Source organism: Micropterus salmoides, unplaced genomic scaffold (genome assembly GCF_014851395.1).
Source record: "Micropterus salmoides isolate LMB-PRFRI ecotype aquatic unplaced genomic scaffold, ASM1485139v1 Ms_hic_scaffold_13, whole genome shotgun sequence".
Classification (NCBI taxonomy): Eukaryota; Metazoa; Chordata; class Actinopteri; order Centrarchiformes; family Centrarchidae; genus Micropterus; species Micropterus salmoides.
This window is the reverse complement of record NW_024040374.1, coordinates 864,451-889,430: the sequence shown is the minus strand read 5'-3', so window position 1 is coordinate 889,430 and position 24,980 is coordinate 864,451. Positions and strand designations below refer to the sequence as shown.

The 24,980-nt window shown below is 40.6% G+C and overlaps 1 protein-coding gene across 1 annotated transcript; it reads right to left on the bottom strand.

Annotated features, from left to right (window-relative positions):
* Nucleotides 1-849: 849 nt before the first annotated feature.
* gorab (golgin, rab6-interacting) lies at nucleotides 850-7,258 on the bottom strand. Its single transcript, XM_038714984.1, has 5 exons — nucleotides 7,067-7,258; nucleotides 6,639-6,960; nucleotides 5,710-5,811; nucleotides 5,487-5,627; nucleotides 850-2,549 (listed from the first exon to the last, which is right to left on the bottom strand). The coding sequence occupies exons 1-5, from the start codon at nucleotides 7,119-7,121 to the stop codon at nucleotides 2,078-2,080; spliced, it is 1,092 nt and encodes a 363-aa protein (XP_038570912.1). The 5' UTR covers nucleotides 7,122-7,258; the 3' UTR covers nucleotides 850-2,077.
* Between the last annotated feature and the right edge of the window lie 17,722 nt (nucleotides 7,259-24,980).

The following is a 24,980-nucleotide window of genomic DNA, read 5'->3' as shown; positions in this document are numbered from 1 at the left end:
GTTATTTTATCAAAACAGGTGGCTGCAGAAAATTTTATTTTCTATTTCAAATCAATGTGTTTCAAAATGTTCTATAGATGGGATCAGAATGCAGGTTGCTGCATTATGAAGTAACTTGATTTTAGAAAATATTTATTTATATTCACTTTTTTTTTTTTTAAAGAAAAGACAATTTATAGAATTTATGCATGCATATTTAAAAACATGAATCTGTACTGGTAGTTGCTCTATAAATGGAGTAGAAAGTACAATATTCCCCTTTGAAATGTGATGGAGAAGAAGAAGAAAGGAGCATAAAGGAAAATGCAAGTAACCCATAATTGTACTTGAGTAAAGGTACTTAGTTACATTCCAGCAGCATATTTTGCTTTTATAGTGATGGTCACAACTGAGTGGAAATGACATAATTCTGTCCTTTTTTTATTTGACTGTCTTTATAATTTGGTCAAATGTGAGCTGAAATCTGCTCCTCAGGACTTCAAACGTTGACCTTGGAGGTTCTGCAGGGACAGACAGGACGGTGGTCACTCTCCCTCTCTGAGCTTCTACCTCCCAACTAATTAAAAAAGCTGCTTTTACGGCCTCTCCTTCAGACGGCCAGATGTGACCGGAGCGCCGTAAAATCTCAAAGCGGTTTACAGAAACACTTACTGGTCTTTAAAAAAAAAAAAAAAAACGACCTGCCAAGAGTCCCAGAGTGGTCCCCGTGTAAATTCCTTCCACAATCACAAGCTTCAGTCCTGCAGATAACTAATTACGTTAAAACGACAAACATGAAAACACAATATGTTCTTTTTCAGTTTATTTTAGTAAAATATCAAACTGTAGTGTTTATCTAAAAAAAAAAAAAAAAAAAAATCACCTTTTTAAATATTTACCCCATTTTTAAAAAACCGTCTTCGCACTAATTTAACTTACAGAGTGTACAGACTTTGGTCAGGCCCACATATATATAAAGTTTCATATCAGATTATTGTCATACGTTATTTTGGGGACACAGTTCCATGTGCAGCGAAAGAAATAAACTCTAAGCCCGCAGAAACACATGCAGCTGAGCGCATCCGTACATACATCAACAGATCTCATCTTACCCGTCAGGAGGCCGGCTGCTCCTCAGCTGCACTGACAAGACGACAATTAGCTTTGTGAAAGACGAGCCCAGCGCCGGCTAACATGTTCATCTACAACACATAAGACAGGAGGGTTTATGTTTGGAATAGAGTGGGATTAATGCTTCGCTCCGCCGGCATGAAACGGGAGATTTTCCAGGAAGTCAACTTTCATCGTTGCCACAAAGAGACAACAATCAAAAACAGTCAGCTTTTTGAATTCCACCTTTGCTCAGGGAGATAATTCACATGTGATGGAAAACCACATGTTTGGAAGAAGAGCTATTTTTTGGAAGCGCACACACACACAGAGACATATATTGAAAAAGCAACCGATTGAGGATAATGGCTGAAAGATAGTCTTCTGATTTACTCTGCAGCTGAACAGGATTCTGCCTGATCCTGCAGGTACAGACGTACTGAGGGCAGAGTTTCAATATTAACACCAAAACAATACTCCCCCCCCACACACCATCACTTTTCTACAGTGTTTGAGTGTTGTCTAAATACAAGCAGCCACATGAAAGCTATATAAAGTAGTCTAAAACTGTGATTTTGATCACAAAATGAGTAAATAGTCTGAATCTGAACAGATATTCAATTGCAAAATTCAGTACTTGACGAGTTTCTGATACTGAACGCTACAGTCTGCCAAATATGAAGCAAGAAGCTTTTTAAAGGACACGCAATGCTGCCCAGATGACATCTTTTACCATTGTGATTTTTACTTAGGGATGCACTGATTATGAGCCGCACCAGTGGGAAAACTGTTGCCAGTAAACGTAAGCCAGGCAGTAATTACCTTACATATGAGGGAAAAAACATCTAGTAGATTATGAATGTCATTTTTAAAGGAGGCCGGGTTGCACAGACTCATTTTTCATCTATCTGACAGTATTAGTGTTTTATATTTCCGGATATTTTACAGAGCAGGTCGACACATGACACGTGTCTCTCCTTTCTGAGCGTCAGGACGCAACAAGTTCACTCTGAACACAGTTTTCTAGTGTTTTACAGTCTTGCTCAGTCTTTGCTGGTTCAGTCTTGACGTGGTGCTCCTGCTGGACGTCGCCTCCCTCCCGCTCCTCTTTCACTGCCTCCTCCTCTGTGGGTCTACAGTCTTTGCTTGATTGCACTGTTTCCACCTGATTCTCCGCTGAACCGTTTCCCTGTTTCCCGTCTCGCTGCGTCTCCACACAGCTTCTTCTCCTCTTCTTCTGCTCCTCCTCCTCCTCCTCCTTCTTCTGCCTCTCCAGCTCTTCTTCAGTGGCCTGAAGCTGCAGCTGCTGCATCAGCTCCTCCAGCTTGTGGGCTTTACGCAGCTCGTTCTGCTGGATGATGGCGCAGAGGTGCTCCGTCAGCTGCTCCTTCACCTCCGTCTTCTTGTGCAAATCCAGCTTGGCCGTCACGTACTCCACTTCCGCCTTCTCATAGCGCTTTCTGAGAAAATATGTGAGGAAAAACTTAAAACAGAAAGTTTTAGATACCATACATAAGTTGAATTCTGTGACAGCAGTGTAGTAGTAGTGTTTCACTTCATTAAGAATAATTGCTACAACAAATCCAACTCCCGGCTGCATTCCTCGTGATGATAATATCCACCACGACCAATTATGCAGAGTGCGCATCATGCAACATATTCCTCTTTTAACACTTGCTTTGTGTCAAACAAAGCTTAACCACAAAAGCACGACTGGAAACCGAAATGAAGCAAACATTCCGCTTCCCAAGAGAGAAATAACCCAGCAAGATTAAAGACGACATGACTGCCTGCTATTAAGGTCAAAACATTAGTAAGCATATTGGACAAATCATCTTTGGAATAGGCCTGGGTCCCGAGCTGAAGTTACCCCTCAATTAACTGACAGGTCTCCTAACAGAAAATAAAAATAATTCTCCGGTTCCAGCTTTTAAAATCTGAGGATCTTTAATTTTATTTAATAGAATATCTTTGTGTTTTGGGCTGCTAGTCAGACAAACATGCAATATGAAGGCGTGATGATGGACTTTTATCAGTATTACAATCCTCACCAGATTAAACGATAATAGACTAATGTTTAAGCTGCGGGACTTTGGCTTCTTTTGCTAAATATAAAACATGTTTTTTGTAGAAAAACATCCTTATGTGTGTCAAAATAGTATAGTTTTGTTGTCATTAATTAGATAAAAAAAGGTATTTTTTTGTATAGACACTGGCACTGAACGCTTTCCAACCCAGTTTTTCATACTGAGCACAAACACAAGTTCTTTCACAATGACTGAATAACAGAAATGTTGTTTTAATTGTGAAGAACAGAACATGCTGTTTGGAAACACTGCGGTATCTAAACAGATGATGTCAAACACTTCACCTCAGGGTTTGAAGTCGTACCTCAGAGAAATCTCAACAACTGATTATATCAACATAAATCATAACAGGACCCGGTGTGGTGAGTGTGTGAAGGTCGGGCCCTCTTCCCGTCATACAAACATCTGTAAGGGAGAGTGTTCATGACATTGAGCTAATCTCACCACACAAGAGTGCTGCACGGACAAATCACAGCTATGAGCACAAGCTTAAACCCGGCTTTACTGGATCAGCGTTGCTACAAACCATCATAACGCAGTTACAGTCTTTAAAACTTCTGTGGCTGCTGTGAAACTTTGATGCTGCACAGATTAAAAACTCTAGGAAAAAATAAACATGTATCCTGATTCAAAATGTATTTATAAAGTTATATTTAACAAATTGTCCTGGGTTTTTAGTTCTAAACCTGCTTCATTAGCGTCTGTATGTTGAACATCTGAGCAGGATTGTGTCAAAATGAGAACACATGTGGACTACAAGTGTTTGGGGGAATAAGGGTTAAATGAATTCTGGAAACAAGCTGCAGGGGGCAGTCAGAGCTTTATGTACAGTTCTTTACCTGGCCACTTTTTGTTTTGTCAGTAATCAAGCGCTCACAGTGCTGTTCACTGCAAGACTGTGATGGAAGGTAAAAGTGGGTCATTTATGTAAAAATACTTCCACAGTTACACAGAACCCTGGGAGTAAGTAACCCTTCATTTACATGTGTCGTCGTGTGACTGATGTCCCAGCAGTCATCCAGTTCATCTGTCCACATGGCAAAGTGTCACTGAGTAAAACACTCTGCCCCAAATTGCTCCCTAAGGCCGAGCCAGCACTTTACATGAGAGGCACTCTGAAGTGCTTTGTCCTGATTAGGGCGAAGAGTGCAGTTCAGATTTTCATTGGCTGGATCCCAATCTCCACACTCACGGACTCAATAACTTTGAGTGTTCCTGGCAAGTATGTGAGGGCTAAGACTGTCCCACAGCCATATCGCCAGGTGTCTGAGGGCTCTCACGAAGACTATTTGAGCCCTTTATGCACACTTTCCTTCAGTCCGCATCTCTGCAGACTTTTTGAATTACCCATAGTTTATAGAGTTGTGACATTACACACAGGCTTACCAGGTGAAGCAGGCGAGAGAAGAAAAAAAAGGAAAACAAACATGGGTGGAGCAACTACAAAAAAAATAAAAAGGGAGTTTACATTTCTGTGTAAGTGATTTCAAAATGACCTTTTGTCCACAGGTAATTTTCATTTAACCAATTTACTCGGCAAGAGACGTTTCAGACAGTCGGTCCCTTCAGCGCCTCAGCCCTGAAGTAAGTGCTGTGCTGTCCCATTATACCATTTCGGGCCCTTGCTGCTTGAACTAAAGAACTCAACTACGTCTGTGGTGTTCACCAATGCTGATAAATGATTCTAAGTATATATTTTATGAAAGTTTAGAGTCGATAATATTTTATTACACTCAGTAGAAGTAGCACAATATGCGGTGATAACCCCGTTTGATCAGCGTGCAGAGCAAAGGATCTGAAAAGGACCTTTAAGAGATGAATGCATCATTCGGCAGAACAGATGATGAAGGCTACCTGCCCAGATTTGCATCCACCTCTTTTCTCAGCACAAAAGGTGCAGGAAATTCTGGGCAGGCGTGCAGAACTCTGCACGACCGGGCAAGACGGCGACAGCAGAAACAGCTGATCAGTCGTGAGTTACAAGTTTGCTACATGAAGTGTTTCCATCTAGCCCATCTACTCTTTTTCGACAAAAGGCAAAAACCACCTCAAGCGAGCGTAAAAACTTTTTTGCAAATTTAGGATCTCTTTTTTTTTTTTTTTATGTTGCTGTTTCCAACCTTTTCTAATGCGACGCTTCAAAATGTGCATTAAAAAACGTTGATGGAAACACGGCTACTGACACTTTTACACACAAAGTTGAGCTTACAGCCCGGGGAGACAGGTGTCTGGGATTTATCTGATCGGACCCCTCACTGATTCAGCTTGTACAGAGCTGTGCACTCTTATTTCCTTGTGTTGTCTCTCTACCTGGCAGCGGAGTATTCCCAGCTGGCTTGTTCGATCCTGCCTCTCAGAATGCCGATATCGTTGGACACCATGTCATCGAGGGCCTGGAGCTCCTTCTGGATTCTCTTCAGCTTCACAGCCTCTGCCTGAGTCTGTTTGGACCTGTGGACAATAAAGTTTTTTAAAAAGTACATTTCATCTTATGGCCTTAATGTCCACAACGTACCAGGACAGTCATACTTACTTCTCAGCGATAGTTTTTGTTAGGAGAGCTTTCTTGCGCTTATTCCTCTCTTCGATTAGCTTTTGCTCTTGCTGCAGTTGCTCCAGGCGCGTCTTTTCCCGTCTGTGATCAAACACGAGAGAGAATTTTACACGCAAAAATGCTTATCAAATTAAAAAAATAATAATCTAAATTCCCACCATTAGAGGGGTTTTGGTCTGACACCGTCCTTCAAATAGTAACATGTAGAATTATGTAAAAATATTAGGTCTGCGGTGCAACACATGCTTAAACTACCAATGATAAAATGTTACTCTGGGGCAAAACCTAAGGCAATATTTACTGCCCTATACATAAATACATCCTGTTAACTTTTGCACATCTGATGTAAATATTTAGCATATCACTGCCATATTACACAGATTACTTATTATTCTTTTTATAAACACAAGCCCTCTCCCCCTTGCACAACATAAATCCGGATTAATGCACATGTAATAAAACTCACATTTTTTTTCTTTTGCACATAGTTCCATTATTCTTTTACACCTTGCACATCTTTTTATTCCATATTTATATATATCTTTACATTTATTTAACAGCTGCACCTAATCACCAAAGCAAATGTACGTGTAAAATACTACTTGGCAATAAAGCTCCTTCTGATTCTGATGTCCAGCGAAGAAGAACAGTGAAAATAGTGGATTTAAATACATTATCCCAGACTGCAGACTGCAGATATGATGATGATGATGAAACACCCCAACTGGAGCGTTTAATTATTATTATCTATTCACACATGGGGCATGAAAACACCAGCAGTAATAACATGAATGGGAGATCAAAACAGCAAAAGTTATAAACAGTATGCAACAGCAGTGGTCGTATTTTTTGTATGTTTACAACCTGTGAAACCTCAAAAGCGAGTACGATATTAAACACATACTAACAGTTCCACCTCTTGTTTCTCCAGCTCTTTGACGGCCGGGGTCCCCTCCTCTGGAGCCGGCTGGTGGTTTCCAGTCGGCTCCGGCTCGCTGGGTTTCTGCAGCACCTCCTGTCTCGCGGCCGGAGGTGCTGCAGGGGTTGCGGGCTGAGGTGCAGGCTCTTCCTGCGGCGGCGGTTTGGTGAGTTGCTGCTCCGGTGGGAGGCCGGTAGGAGCGTTTCTCTGCGCGGCGAGCTGAAGGGCCCTTTCCCGCTGTAACTGCTGCCGACTCCGGTTAGCTGGAGTCGGTTTCCGACCTCGGGCCTCGGGCCGGCACATCGCTAAGTCTGAAAACACATGTGGTTTTTTAATAGATGAATTCTTTAGTTGGATTTAAAGAGACAAACGCAGTCAGCAGCTGCCGTGTTCGGCTTAAATTAGCAGAAATGTTACCTTTCTGCTGCATCTTCCGGAGCTCCTCGTCAGAAAAACCGGCCCAGCCGCTCATTTTACCACTTCACACATAAAATACCGCAAACAAGTCAACGAAAAACGATGTGAAAAGTTCTGATTACCGACTTAAAAACATAAAACACCAACTTATCTAGTTCCAACTCCAAACGCTTCCGCCATCTTTGTTTATCACTGCCACGTCAAGGACCCCCAAAAGACGGTGACGTTGAAGTTTGAGATATCGCCTGAATAAAATTACCAATAATAACGGGACATCGAAATAAAATGATACAAAACGTCATTTTCTTTTCAAAACAGATATCGCTACTGCAGATACAAATGAATAGTTTGACTTTTATATGCAGCTTTATAGCTATATGCAAATACATACCGAAGTTGTAGATTATAACACAAAAGGCATGTTTATGGTCTGCTGCATTGATCCATGAAGCAGATGAAGCCATTTGATTGGATTGTAGTTTAATCTGATGAAATCTGCGTCATAAAAAGGATTAAAATTGTTCGGGGTGTTTGATTTTTTTAAATTTTTATTGATGCACAGTTCATTATAGTAACAAAAATGCCAAATACACAGATAATCAATAACATTTTACATTGCTAGAAACTCAAATTAAATTCAGTCCTTCTATAATATTAAGACATTTTATTGCTTTTTTTGTTTTTTAACAGTTCTGCTGTAGTGTTTCAGTTCAACTGTAATCGACTGAAGCAGGGTTTGGATCCAGTCCATTTCTATTTGTGGATGTGGAATTTTCCAAGTATGATGAGGAGCTGCACAATATAGTTAATGTTGTCTGGACCATGAAGTACAAAATATAATGCTTTTCTGTAATAAAAGGTTCCAGATCTTTCCAGAATACATTTGTATGTTCACAGTGATACAAAAAAAGATGAAATACAGTTTCTCTTTCTGAATTGCAAAAATCACAGTTGTAATCAATGAATGTTAAGCTTAAATCTTTGCAACACTTCTTTGGCGAGGTAAATGCGATGACTTAACTCTTTTACCTTATTATTACTACAATATTTGTTAAGAACAGCACATGCCTTTTTCCGGTCTAAATCACTCACAATAGTAGACCAAAAGAACTTTGCAGCAGAGAGTACAGTCCAAAAATTCCTTATATGTTTGTAACTGCACGACTTATTCTCAATATTAATTCCTTCCTTCCTGTTAGAAACAACGTTGTTGTTGTTTTTTGTGAAATGAACATTTCTCAAAAATTGAAGAGGACCTGAGGTATAGCATTAAAAACAGTGCCATGTTCTTTGAGTGTGATTGGAATCTTGAATTTTTGAAGGAATTCTGAATTTGACAGTAACAAATCATTATTTTTTAAGAGTTGTCCACTAGCAAAATTCCATTGTCAAACCATTTATTTATAAGATGTCTTTATTAGTCCAAATGAAGTAACTATGAGGACTGAAGTTATGATTGTAGCCTACTAGTGTCCAGGCTAAAAGGGCCTGCTTGTGGAAGTTAGCTAATCTAATTGGGATTTTGTCAACAGAAAAATTACATTTTAAAAACTTAAATCTATAACACCAGTAGATTTAAACAAGTATGCAGGAAGAGCATTCCAGATCCTGTTGGGATTCTTCAGAAATTCATTTCATTTTAAAGGTATTATTCAATGTACTGAAGTCCAGACTCTCCAGACCCCGTTTCTTGTATAGGGACTCTCTGTGTGACAGGGAGGGTCAAAGGTTAATTAAAGAACTGCTTCATGTGAAAGTAGCATGAAATTTAAGTAGCTGCCTGCAACGGAGGGCTAAACACACCCTGAGTGTGGCTTATTTAATTTGGTCCCTGTCTGTGAACAGGCCGGTTATTATTATGATACAGATATTACAATAAACCAGAATTAACTAGACAAATAATTTAGCAGCTAACATGAATTTCCTAATTTTTTGGTTCTTCCTTAAATATCTAATCATAAAGATATCAATCTCTCTTTCTCTCTCTCTCTCTATGAATTTTCTAGCAATGCCGCAAAATCAGAGCATTAACATTTATTAAGCTGCACGTTAACAAAGTTTGAGACCCCTGTTTAACAGCATATCATGCTCAGTGGTTTATTATACTAAGAGAGGATTTTGCAACTCTAGAAGAGTGAAAATATTTAATCCTCCATGATCAGGATACTGAGAGAAATAGTAGAATCAAGCCATGAAAAATCTAAAATTGCTTTTTCAGGCTCACACAGTGAAATTACAAAAACACTCACAGGTGTGCTGTAGGTCATGACCAGTACATTCCATTTTTAATATTACGTTTTTCTTGTGTGTAGACATTTATAAAATCAATATCTTATACAAAATATTATAATGCAAACAGCAAAAAGGTGGTTAGTATCCAAACAGATCAAAAAACATCATATATATATATATATATATATATATATATATATATATATATATATTAAACAAACATGAGTCACAAGAACTACATCATTTCAGGAACTCTTAAATATCTTAAGGCAAATAGCCTGTAGGTCCTACCCCTGTCATATACCCCTAAAGGGGATGACAGGACAACCCAGTATCTCAACTTTCCCTGGAGGTAAAACACACCTCAGAGAAAGATATACAACATCATCATCATCATCACCACAGAAATGAGCTAAAATCCAGTGTTGTCCTGTTCAATTCATGAATCCAAAAAGCTTCCCTTCTTAGAAGATGGTTAATCAGGTTACCCCCTCTTGGATTAGGACTCAATCTTTCAATGCCAATAAATTTAAGCGACGTAGCCGAACCACGGTTTTTCTCTTTATAATGTCTGGCAATGGCATAATCCATGTTCCTATTTCTATAGGCGGCCTTATGCTCTGCCACTCTCAGTTTAAGATTCAGTTGAGTTTGGCCCACATACATTAAGCCACACAGGCATTTCAAAACATAGTCCAGATTGTAGACAGACCCATGCAGAATTAGTAGAATTACACTGTTCGTAAAATAAGTCATCAGAGAAGTGTGACTGCATTTATTTGATTGGCAACTTTTTGCCTGCTGCAAGCCTTAGCGTGAACAATGCTGTACTAACTAAAGATGAAACTAGTAAATATTATACCATTAACGACTTTGAGCATTAAACACTTAATTTCCTGCATTCTGGACACATTTTCTGCACCAATTAATGGTGGTAATGTTTTTATTTACGAAGGGAAACAAAATTAAGGTGACAGGTGACAATTCAAAATATAAAAATATAATGGAATCTAATGCAGTAATCAGCTTTTGGACAATGCACATTTGTTTCTTCTACATTTCAGTTGCATTGCATGTTTCCTTATTGTGCATTGATTCATTTGTTATTCAACATCTGTTGTTGCTGTTTTTCAGAACATTTTTAACTAAAGCTTTCAAAAGGTGATGGAGACGGTCTGATTCTGACCTGTCCCCTGCGTCCCCAGTGTAAATGACACCTATCTGTCAATATTTTTAAATGTCCCGCCCCATCCAGGCTGTGATTGGTCGTTTCACCAAAACCGACATTGACAAGCTACATTCATGCGTACCGGCCCATTTCAAGCACTGGGTCTCATTGAACTAAATTAGGAGTCTGCCTTTTTTTCACACAGGGCTATTGTCAGTCCTAACACACCCTTAGAAACTGGTTCCACCATTTATTACTCGGTGGGGTTAAACTTTAAAATCATGTCTACATTTTAATTCAAACCCGGAAAGCCATAAAGTTTCTTATCCCTGTCACGTTATGTGCTTTTCATGTGACTACAGCCTATTAACTCATACAAATTGATGGCAGGAGTATCATGTCTGGTGAGTCGGTCGTGGAGGTGCGTCTGTGGACAGGAAACAGGACAGAAGGTGTATGACTTTGGATATGATTTAGTTTTTTATTGCTTTCTTTACCACTGTCCATCAGCACACACCATCACATACTGCCTTCATTCAGCTCTATATTCCATCATTACCTCCATTTATGTATGACTTTGTACGGACTCCTTATTTTCCTCAGTAATTGCTCAAGGTACAGACATAAAGCCTGTCTTTTTAACCTTGGCGGTGCTGAGGAGTCTAAGCGATGCAAAAACAATGACCTCTGCTTGGCAACTAATAAAAACTGGCCTCCACATCTTTTTTGCATCTGGGGGCCAATTATGTGCGAGTTAAAAGGCGAAACACCTCAGGAGGGCATAAATCGCCGGCAGAGTGGAGACAGGCCCAGGCATGGAGGCCAGATGGCAGAGAGACAGCCACCTTGGGTCCAGAGTGTGTTTTGCTGCCGCGACGTCGGGCCGAGGATGGGATGGCCTTGGATCCCTGATTAGTGAACACCAGAGGGGACCACATGGCTCATTACTGAGATGACCTACGGAGGCACATCGGGGTTAGAGGTGGGGGAAGTGTATAAATCCCCTCTAGGAATGGGTGGTACTGATAGGAAAGAAGGAGGCTACCACGATGACTGCGTTCAGTTCAGAAGTTCAACAAGTCAGATCTGTAGCCCACGTGTGTCGAGACACGTCGTCTTAGAACCAGAGAAAGTCCTTCCACCCTTTTACACAGGACGTGGACATCGATCTCAAGTTAATTTGTACATGACTAGTTAAACAAAATGTATTTTCTGAGTGGGAACAAGGACGATTAATTGTGTAAAATCTTCAAGCATCAACTTGACCATCTGTTACACAACAGTTATTTCGTGCATCCAGGTTTCCAGAAGTAAATGTCTCGTTCAGTTTCTTGTAGACAGTGTGGGGGGGTGACTGACATTTGGAGCTCTTAAAGGCTCCGACATGAAACTCTTCTGGTTGATTGATCAAAGATTATCAACTGTGTTCTGTGATCTCTAAAAACTGAAGGAGTGAAGTCAACTATGACACCAGGATCTCTTGACAGAAATGCAATACAATATCCAAAACTGTGTTTTCGGTGGTGTGTAAAGTCCTTACATAATGAACCGGTATGTTTTTATTACCTTAGAATGAGACGTTTCTATCTACACGCACCGCAGGTCCTCTTACATGGGAGTCACCATGTTGTGCCGCCATGTTTCTACAGTAGCCCAAACAGACAAACTGCTCTACAGAGCGTGTTTCAAGAAGAAGAAGAAGTAGTCTGGTTTGTTAGAAGTAAGAAAAGAAGAGAAATTTGGACAAATGGAGGACCACACGTCTTATTTAGGACGTGGCTTGCAAAGGGAGGGGTGAGCGGTGACTGAGTCGTTGGTTGCAATTTCCAAACCTCACCACAAGATGCCACTAAAACTCTGAAAAGGGGTTAATTTCAAAACAATCCATGTAAAGGATTCTTTAAGAATAAGATTTCATTTAGATTGTATGTGCTGTATGAACGTTTTGTCAGACTGAGATTGAATCTCAGGAGCATCTTTTCCACAGCTGTAATTTTGTTAAATTGTTTTGGGACAGAACATGTGATTGGTTAGGTACAAAGAATGTAATGCCTGTTTTTGATAACCATAATGTAAGTTTGGTTGTTTTATGGAAAACAAAGATATGGATAACAAAGAGTTCTTCTGTAATAATATTAAAGTTTTCATTAAAGTTTATCAGTTTATTAATGAGTTTTATATATATATATATATATATATATATATATATATATATATATTTTGTTAAGTTGTTTGCTGCTTAGATTTAATTTAATGTTAGTTTGATGTCACATTACCAAAGATGGCAGTTGTTTAAAGAGAAGATTGACTGCTCGTGGCGGTGGATCATTTGACACGTGCAGTACGTGTGCTCGTCACCTCTGCCCTCCCTCCCTCCTATCCATAAAGACACACAGCCCGTGGTGCTCAATCAAACAGGAAGTGCTGTGAAAAATAAACAACCAATCCGAGGAGACGTGTATCAGAGAGTCAGAGCCTCCACGAAATTGAGGATGATTAGGGGTCAGGCCATCGCCGTGGCTCTGAGCTGGAAGCTGGAGGAACTTCTAATTGCTGTTTTATGAAGTCTGTGTGCCGTGTCCACACTGACCCTTCAGCCTTCTTCCCTCGTCCCGGTCAGAGCACCTCTTCTCCCCCTTAGCTGCTGTTCTGAATTTGTTCTTTAATTTCCATCCCTGACCTCTCGTTCCGCCATCTGCAGCCACTTTGCAGCGCCAAACAGCGGCTTGACATAATGCGCACTGTTCCCCTTTTATTACTCATTCTCTTCACCCTCGATCTAGTCTCTACAAAAGAAAGTGCTACTTCTTTTTCCCATTAAAGTTTATTCTTTTAAGTTAGGCTACTATAAAATGAAAGATTTGTCACACAGTATATTCTGACTAATTGTTCCAGCTTTTAATTGAAAATATACAAATTATTACACTCACTCTTTTAAAATAGAATTACTTTACAATCTCAGATAGAATTCCACACATTCAATAAGACAGCACCATACCAATAAATGGAAATATTGCTGAACATCTTGATTTGTTGTGCATCATTTTATATACTAGATTTGTTTATAGACAACATATTGGTGGCACTGAAGACTTTGGGATGTTAAATAAATATGTAAATACATTTACATCCTGTGTAAATCCTTGCTGTGTGTGCTTTTATGCAGTTACAGTAACACAACTGCTTACTTGTTGCTCAAATGTGTAAAATAACAGCATGTGTGACAAAATACATGCTGTTACATGTATTTATAAATACATAATTACATGCATTACATACATGTAATTATAGCAGGGAGCAATGTTGTTAGAAAAAAACACAAAACTTCCCTCTTAAATGCCCATTTTGTAATTGTATTAAACAAGATCACGTGCCCCCTACGGTGGCCCGTTGTGCAAGAAAACATGATACAGTGACCCCTGAAGTGCCCCAACGGGTGCGTGAGATGACTGCTGCTGACTTTCGCCGAGTTGCTCAAAAGTGAGCCGCTGGTGAATGCAAGATCGGGGTATAAAGAGACTGCCGTCAAGTAGGACACGTTCTACCTCCCGTAGAGTTTGTGAGCTTACTGTGAGCTTAGAACTGTCGTGGCGATCGTATATTCTTGATGAGGGATTGAGCAAATATTTGAGTTACAGCCAACTTTTGTCTTTGAAGAATTTATTAATAAAAGAGAATGACAGAGAAGAACTACAACAGAAAATCAGCTGGCGCAGAGACCTGCTGCCTAGCGCAGCCTCGGGCGTCTGGCCCAGAGCAAAGGGACGCATAATCATTTACACGGTCTACGTTTCTATGTTTTTGGGAACAGAGATCCTCTGAATGAACATTCAAGGAGAGAAGAGGAACAGCAAGAAAAGAAAACACTAAAACAATCTCACAGCTCTGACCTAAACCCTACATCTGTTGACAGACTAATGTAATGAGTCTAAAAATAAGGAAGGGTTAAAGATTGACATAAACAATAATAGTAATAATAGAAGAACATGCATAAAAGATTAAATGCATTACAAGAACAAGAGTCAAAAGGTGGTTCCAACTCTGTGCTGCCAAAAGCAACTGGTTTTAATGTCATGTGACATGGTGACGTTTTGCAGTGCCAGCGAAAGTCGGACAAAAATTTTAAACCAGCATGCCTTATGCGCTGACTTAATGTTATGAAGACGTGATGAAGTCAAACGCATCTAATGTGATGCAGTGCCCTCTAAGGTGCAAACAATGTGATAAAGGCCTCTGGGTGCCCTTACAGTGGAAAAAATGTGACACAGTGCCACCAACAATCGACTAAACGTGATGCAGGGCCTCTACGGTGCCCCATGTGTGAGGAAATGTGGTAAAGTGCCCTCCAAGGTGCCACATGTGCAAAAGACATGGGCAGGGACGGATTACCACACGGGCTACCCGGCTCGTGCCCAGGGCCCAAAATCCCAAAGGGGCCCATAGTACTTTCTTGTGATTATGAAAGAAAATAAGAATGAACAGCATTTCTGATAAATAATCAACCATTCTGTTTTTAAAAGAAACAGTTTAAGTGAGAAATCCTGGGACAAATTCAGGACTAATAATCAGACAATCCTTGATAATGCCGATGATGATGATGCTGATGATGATGAGGTTAAAACATTCACAAAACTACAGATTTTATCACTTAACTCTGCTTAAGGCTTACCAAACCTCAGCGTAACAGCAAGCTCATCTAGCATTGTTACCATTCCCTCCGGGCTTGGCTTTTAGTCCATGTCGTGCCAAACTCTCGCCAAGTGCTCTTAATGTTCTTGGAGAGTGTCCCTGATCCATCTGAACAGACGTCTGTGCTGCAGACTCGGAGGAGTCCCACCCATAAGGGGGAGAAACCAAACAATGCCCCCCAGCTCCATTTCCCCTGGCAGTCCTTTCTGTGTGCGGGCCTTTTGAAACGCACCGGTGAGTTCTTTGGACAGCGTTCAGGCTTTCAGCGCATTTCAACAGGCCCTTTCCAGACATTCAGACTCGTCCCGGGAGCCGAGCCCCAGTTGTAGCCTCAAGATGCAAGCAGGGTGTCGGGCTGTCAGTTTGTGCTGAGATGAAAAATACCAGCAGTTAGATAAGACAGACACTGAGACAGAGAGAGAGAGTGGAGCAGGACTGGAACAAAAGGACATGAAGGAAGAAGTGGAAATAAGGATGGGAAACAGAGCCGGCCTGGGGCATACAGACCCATCATCCATCACACGGCTCGCAAACAAACTGCAAATGTGACTCACTTTGGTTTCTGTTCTTTTGTTTTTTCTGTGAAAGGAAATCTTTGACATTTTAGGAAATATGCTAGTTTGGTTTCTTACTGAGAATCAGATGGCAAGATGGACATCAATATAATCTCTGTGGGTCCTGGATAGACAGCGATCCCAGCGTAGCGTTCTCACAAAAAAAAAAAAAAAATGACACAATTGGTTGTTTGTTCCAGAGCCTTAAAACAAACTATAAGTTTTAGATTTCATGTCAAAAAGCCTCTTTTGGTAGTGCATCTTATGACTGTCTTTAAACTTATTAGTTTGGAGGACTTAAAACAGGGACTGAAGTATCCAATGAAAAAATGTGGTTTAGGGAGCAGTTCTCTAACCAACAACTGTTGGGTACAGCGTGCAGCATATTTTAATAAGTCCTGGCCACACTGTAAAATTAACAACTTTGTGCTCTTACTTTCATTTGGATTGGTGACCAGTGTCCTCGAAAACAAGGCACAGCTTACAATAAAGTGATTTTAGATTTGTTTTCCCCGTTTTGCCAAAGGCTAGTGGTCTCCCCCGCTGCCAGTATTTATGCTAAGCTAGGCTAAACACATCTAAGACTACTATTTCTTATTCAACAACACAGTGCAGTGACTTCCTGAAGTTTTTTTGTCACACTGAGGTTGCCAGATTTAGTAGCATCGTGCCGGCAAAGAGTCCAAACCAAAACCTGTGCTTGCCAGTGTCTACAGTGTGCAGCCAGAGATGCTGCACTTCATGTACCACAGGATATAAAATGTATTTTTTAAACTTTGGATAACCACGTCTTGTCTTCCGCTCTGTAATAACACGCAGACGTGAGATTGACATGGATGTTCTTGTTCCCAAACTGAGGTGCCCTTGATCAAGGCCCTTAACTGCTCCAGTGGAGCTGCTCTGTGGCCGGCAGATCAAACTGGCAGTGTACTGGGCAGCATCCAGGTGTGAATGTGTCACTGTGTGCATGTGATCAGGGCATTCCTAATAAAGATGCAACACATTCTCACTCCCAACTCGTCACATTTAGACGCTTGGTCAAGACCCCTTGGCATCGCTTTTTGACTCCCTGGGTACTTTTTTGTGTTGTTGTTGGACGTGTTAGCATTAATAAATATGCAATGTCAGGTTTTCAAAATAAAATAGCTGTTAACATCACAACTTGGTTCGGTTTAGGCACCAAAACTACTTGGTTAAGTTAAGTAACGCTACTTACTTAGCTTAGGTAACTTACGTCAGTGGTCCTCAAACTTTTTTATGTCAGGGACCCCTAAACTGACACAAATTAGACCACGGACCCCATTCTGACAGGAAGTGTCTGAAACCATGACCACGATAGTCATGCATTATAACGTTGTGTTACTTCTGGATGGAATTATAGTGAAAATAAATGATTTCCCTTTTTGCTGGGGACTCCCTGGAGCACCCTTACCCAATGACCTACTTCACTTAATTAAAATCAATCACTGTTGACGTTTTGTTGACACCCCAACCACATCTTTACCGTTCTTTCTAACCTACACCTGCTTTTAGCGTTCATAGGTACGTTAACACACTATAGGGCAGGGGTCGGCAAATAAGTCTGGCACCAGGCCAATCTTTTTTCAAGCTGTTACATGACGGGCCAGAACATCTTCAAACTCGGGTGCACGTTTAGCTCAGTGTGCGGGACCCGTTGAGAGGGTTGAATGATCGATCCTAACATAGCCTACTGCAGATGTTTTTCTCCCTTGTTAAACAAATTGATTATAAGGACACTTTTGCACATGCTCACAATAAAGCATGTGCTGCAGTGTGTGTGCGCGTCCCAGCATTTGATCTGTAGGCCTTATTTTCATTTCCCTGAGGATACTCATGGGAATTCAATCACACGTTTACTGACGGCTTTTTCAGAGATTTGTAAAGCAAGCCAGAGAGTCTTCTGAATGTCCTTCAGAACTTTTCAAAATAAAAGCACTTAGTAAACTCAACATGAAGCATTGCACCAAAAACGTTCTCACGCTTTATTTTGGACGCACAGTCACTTAAGAGGAAGTTATTGTGTGAGTAACTGTAGCTGTCATGACTGAGATCTGTTTCAGCACCAGCCGCTATTAATTTATTTATTTAAATTTTTTCTGGCCGCGGGCCAGATGTTATTGCTGGCAGGCCGGTTCTGGCCCGCGGGCCGCCTATTGCCGACCACTGCAATAGGGCTTCCACCAGTGTGGTGAAATATGACTTCCCAGGGACTTCCGAGTGGGTTACACACTGAAGCCAAGAGATCTTGACCATGCGTCCATATGTGAGGACTTGGGAGTGAGGACTGGTTGCTCAGTGAAACTGAATAAATAAAGGTGAAAAAAATAAATCTTCTTCTAAATTTAATAAACTGGATTTGATTCTTATGGTATACATTTACACATTTGGGTCAGCAGTCATCAAGTCCTGCACAGGGAATCAGACAGGCTTCTGCCTTCCCTGACACTTGTTGGTTTCGGGCAGGTTATTGGCTGCAGAGGGGTGTGTTTTTGCATGGAGTGACCCTGGCTGAACCTGACTTAACAGAGTCAGAAATTTTGGGACTTTTTAAGCAGGCAATCACATGTGATGACAACAGATTCATTAGACCTCGAGCTTTGCCCAGAATTCCCCATAAAAAAAGACCTCAATCGAAGTCTAGTAGAAGCTCATTAGGGGGGAAAATGTGGTCTCGTACACCAGAGCTCAAATAAAGATACAGCTGTCTCCGGCATGGCCTCGAACAATTTGGCTGCCGGATCAGATTCTTAATCAAATTATTTTTAGCTATGGCACATTTAATCTGCTGTTGTTTTATTCATTAGCCGTTCCACAAATTTATTGTGGCTCTGGCGGCCCCGCTGTCTCTCATCTCAGCCATTTCCCAGAGTGTAACGCACACACATCTGCTCCCAATCAAGGAAAGGGAGAGGGAGAGAATGCCTATTAGCAGTCTCTGGCATAGGTACACCGTGAACAGCAGTGCCCCATCTCCCCTGGAGTTTCTGGTAGTCTCGTGCTGTATACAAGCTCTCACTCAGCTCATTTGCCACGCCCTTATTACCTGATTTAATTACGAGGGGAACAAAATGAACAGGAGTCCTGGATTTGGGAGTCAGTGCTGGAGGTAAGAAGCCCCCGCTGAGAGCAGAGTATAGAGATTTATGGCACAGACATGCCCAGCCTCAGTTGAGTTAATCTCATTAAATCCAAGTATGTGTCGTGTTTGTGGATATGCAAGGCAATAATGACTCATTGTTCCAAACAAAAAGAGCTGTGATAATCTCTGTAATTTACGACCTTCCCTTGTTAGGCCTTTTTATGTTCTTCATAAACAATTACATAAAACTGATTTGATTATTTTTTTAAATCAAATTTTATTAGGATCACTGGGTCGGAGATATAAAACAATACAAATGTGGGTTGAAACAAGAAGTCATACGTTTTAAAGTTGACTAGAAAGCATTCCTGTAAACAAGCTTTTATTAAAAGTAGCAGCCACTTTGGTAAAAAGAGCTCTGATGCTGTTTTATCTTTCAAACATCTGTCGTCGTTTCAAAGTGTTTTCAACTTGTTTTGATTTCTCGTACAGAGAATCAGCAGGGTGGAATAAATGATCAGGAGACATCATGAACTGAATCCAAAGAATAATAGTTTTCATGGTGATGAACTCTCAACCCCTAATGCCACCGTGACCAAAACCACAACCACACATATAATTCATTCCCAAAATGTCCTCATTTTCCAAAAATATCGCCAATACTCCAAAAGCACCTTCGCTTTCCAAAATGTCCACACTTTTTATGAATATCCCCACTTACGGGATGTTTCCAAATAAAAAGCCCATATTTTACCATTCTCAAAGTGTCCTCACTTTACAAAAATGTCCTTGAAATTGATTCAGTATGTGTATGTGCGGAAAAAATGCAAGTTACATTGGACAAAAAAGAAATGTAATGTAAATGCAGAGTTAGCAGTAAAAGCTCACAATGCTAGAAGCACAGTAGAAATTAGTCTTTCAATCCTTCCTTCTTCATGACCTTCCTTTCTTCCTTCTTTTTTCCTCTCAGGACAGTCTCTCAGTCAAGGCCCCTTGGCCTCACTTTTTAAAGGAAACCTATTATACTGCATTTCCAGTCCTATATTGTAGTTCTGACTCCTGTATGGCAGCTTTGCATGATTCAAAGTTAAACAAAAATATTTTTCTGTTTTACACTGGCTCTTCATGTAGGCCCTCATTTCAGCCTCTGTCTGAAACAAGCTGTAGATGCTCCTGTCTCTTTAAGGCCCACCCCTCTCAAAGCCTACTGTCTTCTGATTGTCCAAGACCTAATGTTACCAGGGGCGAGTTCAATCTCAAAACGTTTTGCACCGGTTGCAACGTTATCTTATTGAACGACACATTTCCTTGCAACGTTCTGCAACAGGCTTCGAGGTATGTTTTCTTCTGTTTGGTGGCGTGTCACAGGTGTTACCCAATCTGCTGCGACAAGTCTGTAAACACAACGGAGTAAAAAAGGCAGAAAAATGCAGTGCGCTTCTGTACACAACAGGGTGTTCGTTTTGTCGGCGCTGAACTCGCCCCAGGCTGTTGTTGCCGCTGAGCGGTACAGGCAGCCTGAGCGCTGCTATGAGGAGCAAATGACCATATATGGAATACCGGCTCCGTCTGGTTCTGTGTGTCGTAAACCGGAACTGTAAGAAGAAAAAGCAGTTCAAACAGAGCGGAGGAAATCTGAGGTTTTAGCTCACAGGGATTTCTTTTAAATACTTTAACCTCATTATTTGAAGCTTTGGCCATGTTTAACATGAACATCTTACACTGAAACACAGATAAGTCGTAAAATACAGAAAAGCATAATAATTCTCCTTTAATACCCTTGGTACCCTTTTTGAAACGTCACAGTTTGGTTAGGATTAGGCAACAAAACTACTTGGTTAGATTTAGTTATGGTTTGGTTATGTGACATAAATATTATACGTAGCTTGCATAACTTCACTTAAAACAATCAATGTAGATTTTTTGTTTCATACGGAAAACGAACGCCGGTCTCCTGGGTGAAAGTCCTGTTTCTGGCACAACCGTCCATCCCAACCACCACCTTTTTCTGACTTTTCTGTTTATATCCTAAACTGGCTTTTAGCGTTGATAGATGATGCTAAAGGGCTTCCTCCAGTGCATTGAATTATGACTCTAAGGGGCTTCTCAGTGCGTTCCAAATTAATAATAATAATAATAATAATCTTTATTTGTAGAGCACTTTTCAAAAACAAGTTACAAAGTGTAAAGAATAATACAAAAAAAAAAAAAAACAAGATGCATGAAAACATTGAAAAGATTAAAATACAGATTATATAAAATAGTAAAATACAATAAAATAAAAGGGATAAAATAAAGTAAAATAAGATCGGGAAAGGCTCTCCTATAAAAGTATGTTTTAAGAAGGGACTTAAAAGCGTTCACTGACTCAGCTGACTTGATTTCCTCGGGCAGGCTGTTCCAGAGCCTCGGGGCCCTGACAGCAAACGCTCTGTCCCCTTTAGTTTTCAGTCAAGACTCTGGAACGTAATGAAGTAATGAAGCTAAAATAGGAGTAATGTGGTCATATTTCTTTGTTCTGGTTAAAAGCCTGGCAGCTGAGTTCTGGACAGTCTGGAGTCGATCAATAGATTTTTGGGTTAAACAGGTGAAAAGGCTGTTGCAATAATCCAGGCGTGATGAGATGAAGGCGTGTAAAATGGTCTCGGTGTCCTTAAAAGTTAACATAGATCGAATTTTTGCTATATTTCTAAGTTGATAAAAACATGATTGAACAAGCTTTGTGGTGTGTGCTCGAAATTTAAATTACTATCAAACCAAACACCAAGGTTCTTTGCCACAGGCTTAATGTGATTTACTAGGGAACCAGCAGATGGCAGTATTTGATTTGCCATCTGCTGGACCCGATGACCAGGATTTCTGTTTTGTCTTAGTTCAGTGGAGGAAATTATTTGACATCCATTTTTAACTTCACAAAGGCAGTTGTTAAGTGAACTCAGCATTCCAGGGTCTGTGGATCTGACGGGCAAGTATATTTGTGTGTCATCAGCATAAATATGAAAAGAAATGCCATGTTTATGGATAATATGTCCAAGGGGAAGCAGATACAAGGAAAACAAATGGGTCCTAAGAACCCTGAGGTGGACAGAACGAGGAGACATAGTTGTTTACAGATACACAAAACTTCGTATTTGACAGGTAGGATGAAAACCATTCTAGGGCAGTACCAGAGATCCCCACCCAGTGCCTCAGTCTGTCTAACATGATGTTGTGATCAATGGTGTCAAAAGCAGCGCTAAGGTCCAGGGGTACCAGGACTGAGCACATGCCTTCATCAGCAGACATTAAAAGGTCATTGGTGACTTTAAGCAGGGCAGTCTCAGTGCTGTGGTACTTCCTAAAACCAGACTGAAACTTTTCAAATCAAATTTGTTATTTTCCAGTACAGTGAGCAGCTGTTTGGACACAATTCTTTCTAGAATCTTTGCAATAAAAGGCAGTTTTGAAATTGGTCTAAAATTATGTGGGAGGGAGGGATCTAAACCAGGTTTCTTTAAAAGTGGGTTCACGCAAGCCGTTTTAAAATAATCAGGGACACAACCAGTAGATAGGGAGCTGTTGAAAACAGAGATCAAATGGGGCCCAACAGAATCTATTACTTTCAGTAAAAACTTTGTAGGTATTATATCAAGTGGGCTGGAGGACACTCTCATTTGTGATACTGTTTTTAAAAGCTCAGACAAGTCGATGGGATAAAACTGGTTAAAACTCTCTTGTTGCTGGTGAGGAACCTCTGAGTAAGAGGCCACGGGGGTAATAGAGGCTCTGATTGACACCACCTTATTGGTAAAATAAGATAAAAACAATTCACAGTCATCATTACTTCCAGCTGAGGCACAAGGAGGGGTTGGGTTTACCAGCTGATCCACAGCCTTAAACAGAAACCTGGGATTGTGTTTATGTGTAGTAATGAGTTCAGAAAAATAGTGTGTTCTCGCATCCTTAACCATGTTATTGTAGTTAATTAATAAATCCTTCAGACTGAGGTAATGGACTTGGAGACTGGATTTTTTCCATCTGCGCTCTGCTTTCCTGCATTCCCTTTTTAGGCTGCGAATGCTGTCATTTATCCAGGGTTGTTACTAGCTTTAGACGTAGGCCTAACCTTTAGAGGAGCAGTAATATTTAGTGACGACAAGCAGATATGATTGAAGTGATCGACCAGATTGTTGGAATCAGACAGGTGTTGGCTTTGGCTCTGAAAGAATGCGCAAAACTTTGAAACACTTTGTTCATTAAAGAAGCGAGAACACACGGAGCTTGGTGAGGCGGCATGAGTAACAGGTGAATCGCAGATAAAAACAATACATCTGTGGTCAGATATGGTCATGTCCACTAATTCCACAGAGGAAATGCTGACACCCAGTGTAAAAACCAAGTCCAGTGTATGACCACGGTTATGTGTTTGCCCTTTGACATGTTGTTTGAAGTTAAAAGAAGTGGCCATATTTAAAAAGTTAGTTGCATTAACATTGTTGGGGTCATCAACATGAATATTAAAATTGCCACAAAGAACAATTCTGTCATAATTTAAAACCAGAGTAGATAAAAATTCAGGAAGTTCTGATAAAAATCCTCCAGGCGGTTTTGGGGGGCGATAAATTATAACAAATATGATGCAGCCCTCCAACTTTAAGAGTGAGAACTTCAAAGGAGTTAAATTCATCACAGCGTACTTGATGACATTTTAAATTTTTCCTCTACACGCTCACTAATGCCAAGGGCTCTTGACCATGCTTTCATATGTGAATTGAGTGTAAGAACAGGTTGCTCAGAACTCCACCAAAACAAGAACACATTTTTATTTTCATACATTTTTGTGCTGCACTTCTTTACTTGTTCTTAAGTAAAAAAAGTTTTTTAGTTATATTACCAATACCAGTTATTTGCCGCTTGTAGCTTCCATAAAGGAGTATGTTACTTGCTGAACAAAAAACAGAAAAGGGTATCTGAGGAGAGGGACAACTGAAGGGGTACAATGTAAGTTGTCTCACACACACACACTGATCAAGATATCCTGCCACAAACACACAGTTAATCAGATCCAGGGACTGAGTCGCCGAGCTATTCCCCTCAGAAACCACCTCCATATTTTGTGGGCCCGACTCTAAACACTAGGATGCATTTTGCTCTGGGTGACAGATTCCTGAGCTGCATCATCAAACCACAACAGGCCAGCTGATACTGGGGGACTGGGAACATGGTGGTCTGATACCATGGGAACCAGTTACAAAGATCAGCACTCTCACACACATTCATGCTGGTACACAGGCACACTACAATATACACAAACAAAAACAACAAGTGATGCACTGCACATGAACTAGAAAGACACACACACACTCAAAGCACGTGTGATTACAGTACATACAGGCAGGTGCGCATTTTCATTCAACAAAACAAACCAAACTTCTCTTTAGTAGAAACACATGGTCTTTACTGTAAGTGGATGCTGTAGGAGGTCAGTTTGTTACAACGCTTAGAGGACAAACAGAAAGTTGAATGTAAGGTTGTGATTAAGTTTCATCATGTTAAATAGTTTTTCTACTTGTATGACATTATTATGTAGCGTTGTTTGGTGAGTATTTATGAATTATAATCACTATCAAATGCATATAATTAGGATGATAAAAGCTTGACGACCGGAAGGCAGTTGCCTCGCTGCCTCGCCCCAGAAGAGAGATGCTAGCCTTAGCTATCTAACTAGCTATTGAAAAGCCAAACGGCTAACAGATGCGTCAGAAATCATACTGAACAAACTTGGTTGGTTACAGTCACATGCTGATATGATAGTTCAGTGCTTAGTTCTTGCTAGCGTTTCAAAAATCAAAGGGAGAAAAATACTGAACACTTTTAAAAACGTATATATTGTGTACAAATTTGGCTTGTTTGTCGCCATCTTGACCTTTTTTTTAAAGCTACAGCAGCCGCAGCCGCACTGATTTATGGGTAATAGGCAGCAACAAGTCACCATCGATGCTGCCTTCAAAACTGGCCGTTACGGGGGCAGTTTGAAGGCATCTTACACGACAGGAAGAGATCCTTTGAGCCGTTTCAAACAGCACTCGATGCTTCGCTCTCCTGTTAGACACCTTCTGAGACAGCAGTTTAGCCCGTTTCGAACACAGCTCCTATCAGGAGTGGTCCAAGGAGGAAAACGCTGTGAACCGC